General features: G+C 38.4%; 1 protein-coding gene across 2 annotated transcripts in view; it reads right to left on the bottom strand.

Annotated features, from left to right (window-relative positions):
- Positions 1–17916, bottom strand: part of exoc3l1 (exocyst complex component 3-like 1) — a 76278-nt gene that overhangs the window by 40323 nt on the left and 18039 nt on the right. For both annotated transcript variants that reach the window (XM_039763844.1, XM_039763845.1), the window contains exons 5-7: positions 13157–13274; positions 6778–6903; positions 302–402 (exon numbers count right to left, since the gene is read on the bottom strand). In XM_039763844.1, the coding sequence (XP_039619778.1) occupies positions 302–402; positions 6778–6903; positions 13157–13274 (345 nt within the window). The remainder of the gene's footprint in view (positions 1–301; positions 403–6777; positions 6904–13156; positions 13275–17916) is intronic.

Genomic DNA, 17916 nt, shown 5'->3' with positions numbered 1-17916 from the left:
GTTATCTGGAGTGTAAGAGGGTTTTAGTGGTGCTCCAAATGGAGGCCTGTAGCCTGACATTGTGTCAGCTTTATTTCTGATGACACACTTGAACATTAACACTCATGTCTTATTTCAATCTACAAGAAGAACAATCAAATCAAAGGACACCCCATCCTTTTTTCCTTCTTTGTTTCTTACATTGCAAAAAATATGATTATTTTACCATTTGTAATGTTTGTCGGAATACAGCTGCAGTTTTCTGCAGCCAATTGTGTCAATTCTCAATTCTTAACATATTAACAAATGGAAGTGACTTTACCTGCTGACAAAAGTCTCTAGTTCACAAAGGCCCATGGCAATCATCTGATCTCTCAAGCTTTCACTAATTACTAAAGCAACACGGATATTCTCTTCCAGCATCTATAAAGGAAAAAAAAGACCGTTAAAAAAAAAAGAGGCAACCAGACAAAGATTCAACTTACAAAAGTAACTACCTTATAAGTGTAACAGTTTTTGGATACATGAAGAGCATGTAGCTCATGTTTAGTCCAGTTACATTAATGAAAGGTCACAAGGGCCTTTGGGATCGATTTATATATCATCATCATCATCATCATCTTACAGAGAAATCATTTGATTAGGACAGGGGGAGGCAAAGTTGGTCCTCGAAGGCCTTTGTGGCTGCAAGTTTTTGTTCCAACCCAATTGCTTAATTACAAACTAATTCTTGCCAAAAACAGATCTGTGATGGACAGCTGGCATTTCAGTCTGGCCGGGGGGGGTCCCTGAACAGAAAGAAGGAGGACGAGCAGGTTTTTAGGACACTGCCTCCCCTGGGATGCTAGATGGCAGCTCCCCTGGATGGAAATGGTTCCCCGGATTCCCTCAGGGCAGCATGGGACATGGAGTGCATTTCTTCAGCCCTGTTGGGTACCATGGGTGCCACCAGGGGGAGCTCACAAGGAACCTGGGGACTCCTATTGTTATTACGGAGGCACGAGGACAGAAGACCGGGCTTCTTGAGGAGGATGATGTGTCGTTTGACCCGTAGAAGGAACACTTCCGGGTCATGAACTATTTAAAGGACTTTGGTGAAACCCAGCAAGGAGAGCAGGAGTTGGGAGGTTGGGCAATGAAGCTGCTTGGAGTGGAGGATTGTTTATTTGTATTATTGATTTATTGTATTGATTACTGTTGGAGAATTGTGGAGAGTGTGGTGCGTTGTGCACTTTATTTGAAGAAAAATGTTAAAGAAATCTTCTTGGTGCTTTTACATGTGTGTCCTCGATGTCTGTCTGGTGGGTTCAACAGGGCAACAGCACCTCTAGCGTCCACAAGATCCTATTTAATTTAATGGCTTCTTAGTGTTTCATTCTGCCATGTAAGACCATTCTTGCAGTATTGTAGATTTTTTTTCCTTTCAAAGGATATCATCCAAAGAATTTTCAGTCCTTCACTTGTTTTCTCTTCAGTTTCCTTTCAAATATTTTATCAAACTAGCTGATTAAGCGTAGGTGTAAATAGAAACAAGTCAGGTAGAGAACTGCTTTGCCATTGGCATCTTATTGCTAATAAGGAGCAGTTAAAAACAATGAATGCAGCTATTTAAGTCTAAAATAAGCAATTAAAAGAGGGGAATCTTAACAAGTGAGACAACTAAAATGAGGAAGAAAAATGTTGCTTGAGCATTAAGTGAGTGCTTCAACAGCAATAATTGACTTCTCATTGAGAAATTGAGTTGGAACAAAATCCTGCTGCTGCTACAGCCCTCAAGGACCAACTTTGTAGACCCCTGGATTAGGAAATACACTCCATCCAACACATTTCAGTGCACAAAGCTTTCATATACTCAACAACACTCACTTGTGGTTGCACCTTCTGTGCCATTTTACTGCAGGTCTTACTTTTATGAAGTAACTAGGGAGAAAAGCCCCCTGGCACCTTTGGCACCCAACCCCCAGTTGCGGCCAGTCTTGTGAAGAGGTGGGCTGAACGCACCCCAGGGAGATACAGTTACTCCTCTGAAACCCCCTCTTAAACAGTGATACAATGGGAAACAAATATATATATATTTTTTTTTTACCTCCTCTTTGCTCGATCAGCTGCTGGATTGCTGCTGCTGCTGTGCCGCATGATCTGCATCTCGCACTGCGCTTAGAACATTTAAAAGCCTGTACAGCAGCTGTCCTACTCTTTGTCTTTTATTTCTGGCCCCAGCCGTGGTTAAATCTCTTGGCACTCTTGGTTAAGTCTCGTCTCGTGGGATGTGAGTTCTTGATATTTTTTAGTTTATAATTTAAAACCGGACTAGGAATCTAAATATCTAACAACATCACATTAAAGTTTGATAAATACTGAAAAGAATGATACCCAACATATACTGTATGTGTAGGTTTTAAAATAAGCCTGATTTAAAGCGTGACAAAAAACATAATTTAAAAATGTCACATAAAATCATTGCACTTTTAGGCTTAGAATTTTATATATATATATATAGAGAGAGAGAGTAGACAGATGATTTCTGACTGCTGCTCAGGATTTCCCTTTATTAAATTTGGAAACCTGCAGAAGATAGAATTTCTGTTAAAATTTTTGGCAAATAAATGAGCGGTATTTAAAAATCAAGATACTATAAAACAAAAAATCTTGTTTACATAACTCATGGCAAAAATAAACTGGAAAACTGTGGAGTTATCTGAACCCCCAGCATAAAAGTAACAAAAGTTCCAAGGACATACAGTAGGGAAATGGAGGCTTGGTATGACAGTAACTGCATTTTTATTTTAAAGCTTCCAAATGTCGTTAATAATTGTACAGTTTTGCCTAACTTCTATACTACATACCCCTTAAAGGTGTAGTATTGTTCCTCTACACAATCTTTAAGAATAATTGGTTGATTCTCTCCACTACTTGCAACTGCCTTCAATGTATGTTTATCTCCAGGGAAAATCTAAAAATGTGTACACACTCTTAACAGTCATTTATGAGATACTGTAGCTCAGTTGCAGTGTAACGCAAGGCATAGGGTGGAATATATGTGGGGTCCAACACAAAAAAAAAAACAACACAGTGCCTGTAACTCTTCTTATTGAACAAATTTGGAAAATTAACTACAATCACCTTCAAAATAGCTCCCTTCTGAGTTGACACACAGCTGCATACATTGCTGCCAACTTTCAAAAAGCAATTCTACAGATACTTTCTGAAAGGCTGTTGAGGATCTCCGTCGATTTTGCTTTCTTGTCTTATACCCCCCAAAAATGGGTTCCTTTGAGCTCCAACTTGTGCCATTCAAAAACAAATGCAAAAGACATGTACTATGGATTCAATGAGGTTATCAGAAATAAACTTGATTTATTAGGATTAAAAGTCAAGATGGAGGTAAAGAACTTAAGGGTAACTGTTGACTGTAATTTGAATTTTAAATCGCATATTCATCAGACCACTAGGACAGCATTTTTTCAGTTAAGAAACATAGCTAAAGTTAGACCTCTTATATCATTGAAAGATGCTGAGAAATTAATTCAGGCTTTTGTTTTCAGTCGCTTAGATTACTGTAACGCACTCCTCTCAGGACTACCCAAAAAAGACATAAATCACTTGCAACGAGTGCAGAATGCAGCTGCTAGAATCCTAACTAGGAAAAGAAAATCCAAACACATTTCTCCAGTTTTGATGTCACTACACTGGTTGCCTGTGTCATTCAGGATTGACTTTAAAATTCTGCCTATGGTTTATAAAGCCTTAAATAATCTCGCTCCATCTTATATATCGGAATGCCTGACACGTTATATTCCAAATCGTAACCTTAGATCTTCAAACGAGTGTCTCCTTAGAATTCCAAAAGCTTAACCATAAAGAAGTGGTGAGGCGGCCTTCTGCTGCTATGCACCTAAAATCTGGAATAGCCTGCCAATAGGAATTCGCCAGGCTAATACAGTAGAGCACTTTAAAACACTGCTGAAAACACATTACTTTAACATGGCGGTCTCGTGGTCTGGAATCCCTACAGATTTTAATTTTTTCTCCAGCCATCTGGAGTTTTTTTTTTTTCTGTCCACCCTGGCCATCGGACCTTACTTATTCTAAGTTAATTAATGTTGACTTATTTTATTTTCTTACTGTGTCTTTTATTCTTCTATTCTTCATTATGTAAAGCACTTTGAGCTACATTTTTTTTATGAAAATGTAGTATATAACTAAATGTTGTTGTTGTTGTTTTTGTTGTATTGACCGTAAGTATCGGTCAATAATTGAAAAGCTTCCATTGTGTATTTCTTCAGTTTCATGAGTAACTTGATGTTAATTTGCCGTTCAGTCTTGGACTCCGGCACATTCTGAGTGTGGGTAAGAAATTGTTTATATTTGAACACACGTCCGCTCATACTGAGTGAAGTGATGGAGTTTTGCCTTTCTTGCTATGACAAGTTAGACATGTTCTACAACCATCTTTTGCATGCTGTACTTCAAACATTAATGCTGTGGTCTACATTGATTCGATTTCAGCCCATTTTAGATGGGTAGCACAGCTAGTTATTAATAAAGGTCTAATTTTAATACATACTTTGTAGCAGGGCCACATAGGAGGTTTGTATTTCTATATAAGTGTGTCCTATTGAGTGTTTGTTAAATGTGAATGACAACACTGGGTGCACCGATTTCTGTTTCTGTAAATTAGGGTCAGTGTCTTTAAACAGGTTTGCATTGATGCGGAGGGGCTTCTGGGATTTGTAGTTTGTGGTTTGTATGCACTGTACCAATAAAACCGTAAAAGATGGTTGTGGTGGGACGTTTCGAATGGACCATTTTCTAGTCAAGATCATCCGCAGCAGCTCCTAAACATTTTCAGATACTGGACATTCGTAGCAGGGTGGAAGGAAGGAAGAGAAGGGTGGTGCTCGGCCACCATACATAAGGATGGTGGTGGGTTCTTTTCCTCCCAATCCAGTCCTTCAATGCTCTTGGATAAGAGGCGCGTCTCGAAAGACTATTCTTCTGGACTCCGGTGGTAGGACAGAATTTCACTATCCATGTCCTGGGAAGCAGTTTATTGAATAGGAGTATTCCGCACTTCTTTCCATCATTTAACTCTAGTTTCCATTTCCACAATCACCCCCATCATTTACAGTAAGGACTTTTTTTCCAGGACTGTAAACATCGTCGTGTGGGGGTTTGTTTATTACTTTTTGGGTTTGTAAGTAGTTATTCTAGCAAATAAGGATCATTTTATATATTTGTGTGCTTGGTGTGTTTAATCCTAAAGTGCTTTTTCCTGGCTGTTGTTAATATTAGGGTGGCACGGTGGAAATTTGGTAGGGCTTAGGTGTTAGCCTGATTCTATCCATCCCTCATTTTAAAAGCTTTGTGGCTTCCTTGCTACATAAATCTGGTAAAACCCTCCGCACAAGCTATTGTCGGGGGTGTGTGCTACAACGTTATAGTGACTTTTGCAATGTTTTAGTGCAGAGAAATGCCAGTGAGGATCTCTTCTTGTCCTGTGTCCTTGGGTACACATCCAGCTAGTTATTCAATTCTATTTTTTTACCTGTAAAAAGTATTATCATAATAGGGTGTGATCTTCCACCTGTGTTAAATATTCTGAACACAAAGAAGTGCTGATTTGTCCATCCTGTTGGACCAGTCTGCTATGTGCAACCCTCCTACAAGCATAAGGCTTTCAACTCTTTTGACTGGGCATATTAAAATCTTAGTTAGGATTTTGACATGAAAAGCAGAGGACAGCCCTTACTACAATTACTTTGTTCAATTACTTATTACTTTCTAAAAGTCTGAATGATTGGTAGCTAGCAAAAATTAGAGTGACAATAAAGTATATAGGCTGCAAAAGAGTGGGGTACCAGTGCCAAAGTCCATATTCTGGTTTTGATTATCCATATTGTGAGATATGGCCAGCCATTCATCCCGGCCAATACCCCCAGGCTGCCAGATGGAGCCCTCCTTGCAGCATAAAGGTGCTCTGAATGCCAGCAGGGAATTATGGACCGTGGAATTATAATGTACAGCCCTGCTGGATACCAAGGGGGCCGCCAGGAGTCGCTGCAGGGAGGCCCTGGGATTTATATTTCCCATATAGCCCGGAAGTATTTCCAAGTCACGGGAATGGAAGAAATGATATACTTCCGGGCTGAAGAAAAAGAGAAGTTTTACCTGACCCGGAAGTCCTGGATAATCACATGGACTAAGGGCTCAGAAGCACTTCCGGGTTGAGGACTATAAAGGACTGTGGGAGATCCCAGACAATTGAGCTGAGTTGGGAGGCAGGGTAGCTAAGCGTTTGGGAATGGAGGATTGTGATTTGATTATTGGAGAATTGATTTGATTATTATTTATGAGAATTGTGGAGAGGAGCATGCTTTGTGCACATTATTATTGTAATATATAATTATTTGGACTTTTATCTGGTGTCTGACAAGTGGTCTGAGGGTTCAAGGGAGCGAGAAAGCTCCTAATCTGTCACAATATTTTAGTAAAGTGCTCCTGACTTGTAACTAAAGGTATATACTATTGAGTGTCTGCGTAACTGCAAAAGAAAAATAAAAAACAAACATACTGGAGTGTAAATCAAAAAGTTCAGAGAACTAAGCCCTGATATTGTCACTGCTAATAAAATACATTTATTAGATCTTCTAATGAACAACCAAACAATGAGTTGAAGGCAAAATATATGAATGTGTTTTGAATTTCTAGCTGTAAGTAAACTTTAATTCCTGCAGATCTTCTTCCTCAGTGACGCATGCTTAACATAGGCAGAAAAAAAAGATCAAGCTCTCCTACCTGAATGACAATAGTAGCAATGCTGGTCTGGTAGAATCCCTCGTGATCGGTCTCTGGTTCCTGGTCACCCTGCCAGTCCATCACTTCTACCTCCAATGCCTTCTGCATCCATTCAGACACACTGTACTATAATAGCAAACCACAGCCTTTATCTATTTCTGGAAATACTTTAAAATGAAATTACTTTAGTAATTAAAAAAGCAAACATACTTTGATCTTTTATTCAGAAAGAAAATTAAGAAATTTTCACTTAATGGCAAATAAATACACGACTTTCATAAAAAATGAGTGTAAGCTCCAAAATAGAACACTGAACTGAAAGTACGTAAGTCCCTTTCGAAGAAGATATCTCTTAGATAAATGCTAATGATGACCCACATACTGATCATTACAACATAATATTTAGTACACTCCTCTATTTCATTTTTGAAATACAAAAACTAACAGCCCACTAATCTTACATAAAGCAGAGGCTGACAGTGACATTAGCCTCTGGAGCTCCCAGAAGGGCATAGCTATGAGCAGCCAAAATCAATTTCTAATTGAATGTATGTTTCTTCTCTTTCTACTTAATTATGGTGGGCTGTTGTGTGCAATTTACCTCCTAATGAACAGTAAGTCAGCACTGAAGCTCTCCTTTCTGCAGGAGTCGAGATTAGAGAGCCTCGTACTGGGCAGCTCCGCCAGCCATAAGTTATAAGCTGTAAATGAACTGAACAGACTACATTTGAAAAACAAAACAATATTCCTTTTTATTGAGTGGAAGAAGGCTTTTTTTATTCATGGAAAAAATAAGCTAAATATAACAATATTATGTATACAGTCATCCCTCCCTATATCGCACTTCGACTTTCGCGGCTTCACTCCATCGCGGATTTTAAATGTAAGCATATCTAAATATATATCATGGATTTTTCACTGGTTCGTGGATTTCTGCGGACAATGGGTCTTTTAATTTATGGTACATGCTTCCTCAGTTTGTTTGCCCAGTTGATTTCATACAAGGGAAGCTGTTGGCGGATGGCTGAGAAACTACCCAATCGGAGCACGTATTACATATTAAATAAAACTCCTCAGTGATATACGATATGCTTCCCGTGCAGTGCTTCGCACACTTAAAAACTCTAACAGCCCGTATTGATTTTTGATTGTTTGCTTTTCTCTGTCTCTCTCACTCTCTCTGACATTCTCTGCTCCTGACTGAGGGGGTGTGAGCAGAAGGGCTATTTGCACAGTGTCTGTTTGCTTAGAAGATACGCACGCTCCTCTAAAAAAAGACTACCTTCACATTGATCCCTTCATTGCGGCCGGGCGCATGCTTAAAAGCCCAACAGCCCTATTGATTTTTCATTGATTACTTTTCTCTCTCTCTCTGACATTCTCTGCTCCTGACGGCACTCCTTTGAAGAGGAAGATATGTTTGCATTCTTTTAATTGTGAGAAAGAACTGTCATCTCTGTCTTGTCATGGAGCAGAGTTTAAACTTTTAACTAAAGTGTGTTATTTCATGTCTAGAGGGCTCTAATAATGTTAAAAAACATATTTAGAAGGTCGTAAACAGGTTTTCAATGCTCTAACTGCAAAAATATTAGATTTATAAATAAAGAATCCTGCTTCGTGGAAATTCATTTATCTGTCTGGAACGGATTAACCGCGATAAACAAGGGTTTACTGTATAACTGTGCGGAGAATATTTATAAACAGTGTGGGAGAGTTTCTAAGGACTTAAAATATATAAAAATAACCATACAAACATATGGTTTCTACTTTGCGGATTTTCACCTATCGTGGGGGGATCTAGAAAGCAACCCCCGCGATCGAGGAGGGATTACTGTAATATGTAATCTGAGAAGTCCCAAAATGTACCTTAGGAACATTCAGAGTAAAGGGACACTAACTGAAGACATTCAAAATTTAACATTAATATAAATTCAAATCTTTCTCATATGTGTTGTCATAGACGCCCAGGGACGTTGCCCGGCCAGGATGCCGGAAGAAGCAGAGGACCGGAAATGGGACAATATTTTCCCTGGAGCACAGGTGGGCGGCCTCCCTGGATTTCATGGGGGTCATGGAGCCCAACATCCTGCGAAGATGGAGTCATCGCCAGGGGGCGCCCAGACGTGGTTGGAACCTTGGAGGGCAGCACTTCCACCACACCAGGAAGTAATGCTGGAAGAAGTTCCAGGGACACCCAGAGTGCTTCCAGGTGCTCTACTGACACTTCCGCCAAACCAGGAAGTGACGTCAGACAGAGCACCCAGAGCCCATCCGGGACAGTATAAAAGGGGCCACCTCCCTCCAAAAGGGCAGCCAGAGTTGGGAGGAAGGAGATGAGGTCATTGTGAAGAAGAGAAAGACAAAGGACTGAGTCTGTTAATATTGTGGTGCTGTGAGTTAAGAAAGTGTGTGTGTGCATTTTGGACATTCTGGTGTCTGTCTGTCTGTGTCTGGGGGCATGCTTTTCACAGTGTTAATGATAGCCTTATTGTAGGGTATCTAATCTTATACTACAAAGTGTGCAGCTAATAAATTCATTTTATACTTTAATGTTGTTAGTTGTTTTATAAAGCACCATATAAACAATAACTTAGTAACTGAATTCAATGTCAAATAAAGATTTGCCATAAGCTTGTAACACAGGTACACGCTGAAAAAATTGTTTTGATTATTTCATGTGATTTGTATAAATTTCTTGTCAGTAAAATAAAGAATGAAGAACATTTTTCAGTCACTTAATATTTTTTCACAAAACACTAGCTATCAATTATCATTTTTTATTGTTTTTGCTCTATACTTAATTAAATATCATATTTAAATGATTCCTTGAATTTAATATTTTCTAATAGTAAAATCTATGTTTAAAGCCAAACATTTATTTTATTCGATGGTAGGGTCAGAATAACACTGGAATTGAACATGTTGAGGAGTCATAGCAGCAGGTAGCTGCATGTGAAGTTGTCTGAGACACGGCTGGACCTGTGAGTGGGTCAGCAGAGCCAACAATTGACATTGGGTTCAGGGAAAATGGACAGCTAGAAGAAATCACCGCCTGGTGCCAAAAATAACATCAGCAATAACTTAGTGAATTCAGACAAAGTGCTGCTACCACCGCTTCATGTTAAGTGTGGTTTAATGAAACAGTTGGTCAAAGGCCTATCAAAAGATGGAGTATTTGTGCAAAAGGTTTCTGGGTTTGGCTAAGGCTAAATTGAAAGAAGGCATTTTTGCTGGACCTGATATTAGAAAACTGATTACTGATGCAGAATTTAATGGTGTGATGAACAACTTTGAACAAGAGGTTTGGGTATCATTTAACAATAAAGATCCAAATTACAAAGAAATTGTGATTAGTGTAAGGAATTTGGCAGTCATATGACTATTAGTTTCACTAAAGTCAGATGTATAATACATAAGTCTGGAGAAAACCATGAGTGATTTTTACTTAAAACTGGGCGGGAACAATTAGAGGACTTACTGAGTGTCACATTTCTAAACAAATCAATCACACAAATCATCAACATTATGCCGAACTAGCTGTAAGTACAGTATATAGAAATACAAATTAGGGAACCGCCAGATCACTCATCTAAAATCTTTATATGAAACAATTAGTTCACACAACCTACATATCACAAAAATATTTAAATGTTTAACATTATTAATTTGAGCACAAAGGCTTCCAACATTATTATTACTGAGCTTCCAACATTTCAAACATTATTATAAACATTTTTTTTAAATATAAACAAGTCAGGTAAACAACCCTAAATAACATCCGTCCATTGATTATCCAAACTGCCATATCCTAACCACAGGGTCTAGGGGTCGGCTGGAGCCAATCTCAGCCAACACAGGGTGCAAGGCAGGAAACAAAGTAACAAATTCCAGAAGGTCAACATATCCAACGTATTCAAGAACTGAACTTCTGTTAGTGAATATTCACATGGTTGTCCATTAAAGAGCTGATAATGAAAAGCCCAGGAGTTGCATATTTTAGTATTAAAACCCTGGAATCAATAAATCTGCTTAACATCACCAGTAAAACACAGACAAGACTGCACAACATCCATTTTGTGACTGTTCATCTAAAAATAACTAAAGCAATTTAACTAATTGGAAATGCAAACGTGCCATACCAGAACAGCCACTGTGTTTTAACACGTTGCATATTCCGAGGCTACAATGCTTATCTAAACTCTATGTACTGTTTTTATGTCATATAGTGATGCAATAGTTGTTGTTTTCTTTACTTGTATGTTTAAAAATATTAGATTGACTAAATAGTTTCTTGTTAAATTGATCTACAATAATTTTGTATACATGAATACGTTGTGTCATTTGTTAAATTTTCGTTAAATTTCTTTTTAATTATGACATTATGGAAACATTCTAATTATATTTTATTGTGTCCATGAATTCAAATAAAAATAACTATTCACAATTAAAACAGCTTTTATGAGTTAAATAGCAGTAAAAATAAAATATGCATTACAATCAAAGCATGACCCATTTAGCAGAATGTCTATGTCGTGCAAACCTCTCAAATTTGTGTCTAAAACAAATCTAAATCCAAAATAAAAACAACTAATTAACTGATTAATTAAGCATTTTAAAAGCATGCTCAGTGCACTTCAATATCCAGTCTGCCTTCAGTGGCTTCTTTTAAAATATTTAATTAGAAACATCACCTTGCATTGTTTACATTGTTGTACACAAAATTGCATTCAATCTTCTGATGTTTTACCTCATTTCCTTTGTCGCAAAACTTTATCCAATAAAACTAACCCAGTATTTGTGTCATCCTTTATTGTTTAGTAGAGAAGTATTGAGTTCTTCTCTTTCCAAATTCCTCTTTCTCAAAGCTATCGTTATCATCAGTACTTTCTTGAAATAAAAGTTGTTTTTTCTCCCTCAGACACCCACAACTATTAGGAGTTGGTGTTTATTCTGTTCTATTAAAGTCCTGCACTGTAGAAAGCATCCCAAGTCATAATGGGTGAAGACTTTTGCTTTGTACAGTTTGTTCAATAGGACTCATTATGTTTAATTTGTGTGGATATGAGGATTATTATAGGACTATTTAAATAAAATGCAGCTTGTAAATGAATAAATTGGAAAATCTAACATTATTTTTTGATAGAGTGTATTTAAACAAGAGTTTGATAGGCAGTGCTTTTTGGACAGAACGTTTGGTCAACACAACAATAACTTACAAGATTGACAGTCTGAGAGAACTCTGGGATGCATGCACCTACACTGAAGTATACTGGGAAATATTAAAATCTGAAAGAAAATACCAAAATAAAAGTGGTATTTCTATTAGAATGTATACCTTAAATGCAGAAAAACTATCTGGTGTGGGCTTACTTATAAGAAGGTGTGAACTGGGTGCTTCAAACTTTTCAGGTAACATTTTCTCATATGGCTGGTGCCCTGCCCAGGGTTTGTTTCCTGCCTTGCGCCCTGTGTTGGCTGGGATTGGTTCCAGCAGACCCTTGTGACCCTGTAGTTAGGATAAAGCGGGTTGGATAATGGATGGATGGATTTTCTCATATTTAGCTAAAAGTAACTTCACTGATAAGTAACAAGTTACTATTGGAAATTATTTTTTGTTAAGTTTCAGCTTGCTGTCAGTCATCAAGAAACTCTATAAAGGAAAATGATTTGAAAAAGCACTGTCAGAGATATCACACCTGGCAGAGAGAGATGGCGTAACCTCACAAGAAAAGAGAGAACAAGCACATATGGCTTATGAAGACAAAGACGGTAGCCATTTGACATAAAGCTTGATGTTAGACATTGATATGAATTATTCATGTTGTGTGTTTTCATCAATTATTTTATCAAACATTTGCCTGGTTTCTCTGCAAATAAACACAAGTTTAGATTAAAACAAAGTTTTCGACATTATCTCACCGAGCTGTTAACTGTCTTCTAGTTTACTGACACTAGAGATCTAACCCAAGTAAGGAGCACTCGTTCAGGTTAAGTCCTTTCAGATCTGGGAGCAGTACGATGTTAGAGTATTCAGTGGTTCAGCCCTTACAGTGGGGGGAACTGAGGCTAAAGTGTTTTTTGTTAGGGTACCTCAGAGGTTCAGAGTAGAATCCTTTACAAAGGTAGCAAGCCCTTATTAAGAATTCCAAGAGTAAGAACTGTTTGCTGTACATATAAAACAAGGCTAAAATTTTATACTTTCCTGGAAAAACATGTCCACCAATAAAAAAAGAACCTTTGGAGGCTAAAGTGCCTTTAATGGACAATTTCACAATAAAACAAGCAAGCCATTTCAAATCATTTAATCACCTATATTTAAGCATTCATTTTTCTTAAACACCAAAAAACACCCCAGTGGAAAAGTTTGACTAAAGCATACCCTGACAGTGTTGATGTACTTGGTTTGCAGCTGTTCAAGTGCATCATTGGATATCAGAGGAGCAAGGTCATCAGTGTCAACCTCAGAGCAAAGATCTGGATTCTGAATCATTTCAGGGCTGTGAAGAAAAAAGGAAGTCTATAAGTAGAGAATTAAGGGTTGACTAGTAATTTTTGCAAAGTTAGTCCCTACTTTTTACTGGATGCTTCTGGGATGCTATGTCCCATACCATCCTAGAACTGGAAGAAGCCGGTTTGGAAAGGGATGAGTGACAAAGAATAGTCCAACAGTCAGTGCTGCTGCCTCACAGAGCCAGTGTTCAATTGGTTTAGGTTTGTGTGTTTTCTGCAGTTTCCCCATTGCCTTTTAGTAAATCAGGTTGCCCAAAGTCATGCATTCCTGGGCACCTGGCAGCTCCAAATGTACATGGTATGAGTGTGCATAACTTGTGCTATGCTAAAGTACTATCTGGTGTTTGGTTCCTACTGTGTGCCAAGTGCTATTAGGCCGCCCACAACCTTGTATTGTGTAAAGCATGTTTAAATGTATAGATGAGCACATACAGTTATACTGTGCATACAAAAATAATCATTTATTAATATGCTTACAGCTTCATCATACTTGTCTTGTTCAATGTATTCCCCTTTCTCAATTATTCACCACTTCTTATGTTTTTCCATTTCTGGAAGGCATCCTAGAACTTATTTTGTGGAATGTCATGTAGGTTCTGTGGTGAATTTTCTGTCATTTGAAATCTCAGACTTTTCAAGATGGATTTCAATTTGGGGAACAAAAAACAGTCTGCAGGGGCTGCACACCCACGTTATCATATTTCAGAGAGTTTTCACCAGTCTTTGAATGATCTAACAACTCCCGACTGACTATGACCAAGTTTGCTTTTTGCACATCTGTCAAGAAGCATGGCACACATTTTGCAGCAGCACAATGCATCTGCAGTGTTTCAGTCAAAATTGTGTGACACAAACTTTTACTGATGCCTACTTCTTCACCACTTCATCCACTTCATGGACAGTTAGGCAATAACCATACACAGGGCCGGATTAAGGTGGGTGCTGTTGATGCTGCAGCATTAGGCCCATTCCTGAAATAGGCCCAGATGAAAACAGACGAGAATTTTCCAGAAGCTGAACAGTTTTCCTTTGTTATATTAACCTCAAAATAATTCTTCAAATGAAATTTGGAGTCCGACTTTCGGATGCCTAGACACAGCGTTACTTATTATACAGTTAGTATTGTTCTTTGCGCTGTGTCGTAACTATAACGTCATTGTGTTTATTGTTAACCGAAGATTTCAAGTTAATGTTATCAATTTTACATTAAACAGTTTACTTAGTGATTTAGCTGCGTTTTTTGCAATATCTTTGGGGATTGCTGCCAATTTATTATTGTTCGGTAAGTGGCATGTAGTAAAGTAAAAATCAATGGCTATTTAATTGGTTATCTTTAATGGTAAAACTTAAAGCCGGCCAGCGGGCACAGCATGGATGTTTAGAATTTTTAAAATCCTCTACAGGATTGTGGTCTATTATGAAATTTAAATCATGGACACATTTTTACCCTCAAGAGCCTGAACTGAGTCACTTTGACCCAATGTCACTGCAAATTCATTTTATTTCATTCTGTTTCGTAAGAGAATTGCGAAATTTGGTATATTTCATTGTTAGGTTTTCTGCATTAAGTGCACTTTTCAGACAATTGCTATTGAATATTGATGTTACATAGTTTGATGTTAATCTCGAATTGTTACGATACTACGTCGTTATTATTATTCATGTTCAATAAAGGCTGGCTGGTTGCATCACAAGCAATTAAGGCTTATTGGTCAGTCCGAGTTCGCATGTGCTGTGAGTGTCAAATGCACATGCACCATTGCCAAGAAAAAATAGGCCTTTTTTGCTCTGCAGCATCAGGCCCAATTTCATCTTAATCCGGCCCTGAACATACACATTCTCAACGTGATCAACTTCCAGTATTGGGATCGTCTTCCCAATTTGCAATGTTGATACAATTTGTAACATTATGCACATCGTGTAACAATCCTCTGCATAAGCTCCTATCTGAAAAGTGTCAGTAAATGTTTTTGTTAGTTTCATACAGTTTCATGGAAACACATTGCTCTTCAAGATCCTTCATATTTCCACTTGCAAAAAATCACAAAAGGCACAGGAGTCAAGTTCATTGTACAACATGTGCTTGATGACAAATTGACGTGATCAAACTGGTAAGTCATGTTCACCTCTACACACCACCACTATCAAGAGTCTTCTGTTCGTCCTTGTTGATGCCCTATTTAAGAAATTATGTTTCTTTTTGGACACCTTTTGGGCACCTTTGCTTACAACGTCTGTTACTGTGAGTAGTTAAGTCAACAGCAGATGAACTGATCACCAAAAGGCATAAAGGTCAAGATGACACATTTCTTTAACATTTTAAGCAAGATTACATTTTTATTTCCATCATTCACAAGTACAAAATATGAAAAAAAATGAAAAAGGTCTGAAGCAAAAGATTGGGCACAATACATGGTCGGTACTTAGGCCAGGGTTATACTTCACACGATGCATGCTGCAGCGGATGCTCCTGCTACATAAGAGTTGAAGTGTTTTTACTTGCGCGCGTACTTTACATAAATCTGGAGGAATGCACCAGGTGGCAGTGCGAGATATCACGGTAAGAACGGGTTCGGCTTCGCTGTGTTGTAAATTTCCTGGAACAGCCATTAAATTCCGATGACACCTTACCGCAATATCTCTGAAAAGGATGTTTAATGATTAAATCCATCAATCCAGGGATGTGTCCATTCCAGCCAGCATTGGACACAAAGTAGAAGCAATCCCTGGACGAGGCATCAGCTCATTGCAAGGAGAATACGAACACTCACATACACTAGCGTCATTTTAGTGTAACCAAATCTGCATATCTTTGGAAGGAAACCGGAGCTCACTGTGGAAACCCAGCAGGAAAACAGGTCAGGAAGAAGCCCCAGAGAAAAAAGATGACACAGAAGATGGTATGTGATACTTTTAAAATGTATTGTGTCATTACGATCGGGAATATGCAATGCTTGAATATAAAAGCACCACGAACACATCTGTATGTCAGCATTTTGCTTCACCACATCGAACCATTCATCAAACATCGAAGCGCACACATTGATCCTGTAGGATCTACATAGAGGCTTGCTGTTACATGTATATACAGGGTGGTCCAGATCTAATTATGCAGATCCAGATCGTCTGGATGATTTTGATTTATTCGGGGACGATTCCAGTTCGGCACAAAGACGATTCTTCATGTCGTCAGTTCGCACACTTCACAATGGACCGGGATTTTCCGGGTGATTTTCTATGTAATAAACTTAATAAGTTATAGCGCAATGAAAATAAACAGAGAATCTGACGTGACGTTACGACTTTTATGACACCGTACATCCTCCCTCATTTGCAGGGACTGCAACTCGCGCACGCATTGCGTTAATTTCTGAGGACCTTCTTTGAGGACGCGTCAAAAGAACGCTGGGAACACGTGGCAGTCATGATGTGTGTGCATAATGAAACATAAACGAGAGTTTAGTAACACCCCCTGTGGCAAGTGTCACACCTTGTAAACACTTTTTATAGCCAACTAAGAGTCTCTCATTTCTTATTTGAGTATTTTCACCCATTCATCCTTTTCAAAAGGCTTCTAATTCTGCAAGATTCTTGGGATGTCTCGCATGCACAGCTCTTTTGAGATCTATCCACAGATTTTCAACGATGTTTAGGTTCTGGGGACTGTGAGGGCCATGGCAAAACTGTCAGCTTGAGCCACTTGAGTTATTCCATTGTAGACTATGAGGTGTGTTTTGGATCATTCATTGGATCATTCTTGTTGCAGGACCCAACAACTTTTTTTACAGATGGTGTGATGTTTGCTTCCAGAATTTTCTGGTATTTATTTGAATCCATTCTTCCCTCTACCAATGACATGTCCCCTGTTGCACTGGCTGCAACACAAGCTCAAAGACTGATCAATCACCCCCATACCTAATAGTTAGAGAGGTGTTCTTTTCCTGGAATTCTGCGTCCTTTTTTCTCCAAACCTACATGTACACATTATGGCCAAATGGTTCAATTTTGATTTCATCAGTCCACAAGACTTGTTTCCAGAATGCATCAGGCTTGTTTAGATGTTCATTTGCAAACATTAGGTGCTGAATTTTGTGGCTAGGATGCAGGAAAGCTTTTCATTGCTGACTCAACAATAAAAGTCCTTTCTGTTCAGGTGGGACAATATATCACCACTCCAGAGTCTACTAAATCGCCCTGCAGGTCTTTTGCATTAAAATGTGGGGTTTTTATTTGCCTTTCTAGCAATCCAAGGAGTGGTTCTTTCAGAAATTTGTCTTGGTCTTCCAGACCACAACTTGCCTCCACTGTTTCTGTTAACTGCCATTTCTTAATAACATTACAAACTGAGGAAACAGCTACCTGAAAACGCTTTGCTTATCGTAATGTAGCCTTCTCCTGCTTTATGAGCATCAGCTATTTTATGTTTCAGAATGTTAGGCAGCACTTAGAGGAGCCCATGGCTGCTGATTGTTGAGACAAGGTTTGAGGAGTTAGAATTTATACAGCTTTGCAATCTGCATCACTTGAGGTTTCCCAATGATGACTGTCAACAAGGCATAGCCCTAATGAGCTAATTAAGGTCTGAGACCTTGGTAAAAGTTATCAAATACATTGGGTTGTCCAAACCTT

The sequence above is a fragment of the Polypterus senegalus genome, chromosome 9 (assembly GCF_016835505.1).
Source record: "Polypterus senegalus isolate Bchr_013 chromosome 9, ASM1683550v1, whole genome shotgun sequence".
NCBI lineage: Eukaryota > Metazoa > Chordata > Cladistia > Polypteriformes > Polypteridae > Polypterus > Polypterus senegalus.
The sequence above is the reverse complement of the archived record's forward strand: the minus strand, read 5'-3'. Positions and strand labels throughout refer to the sequence as shown.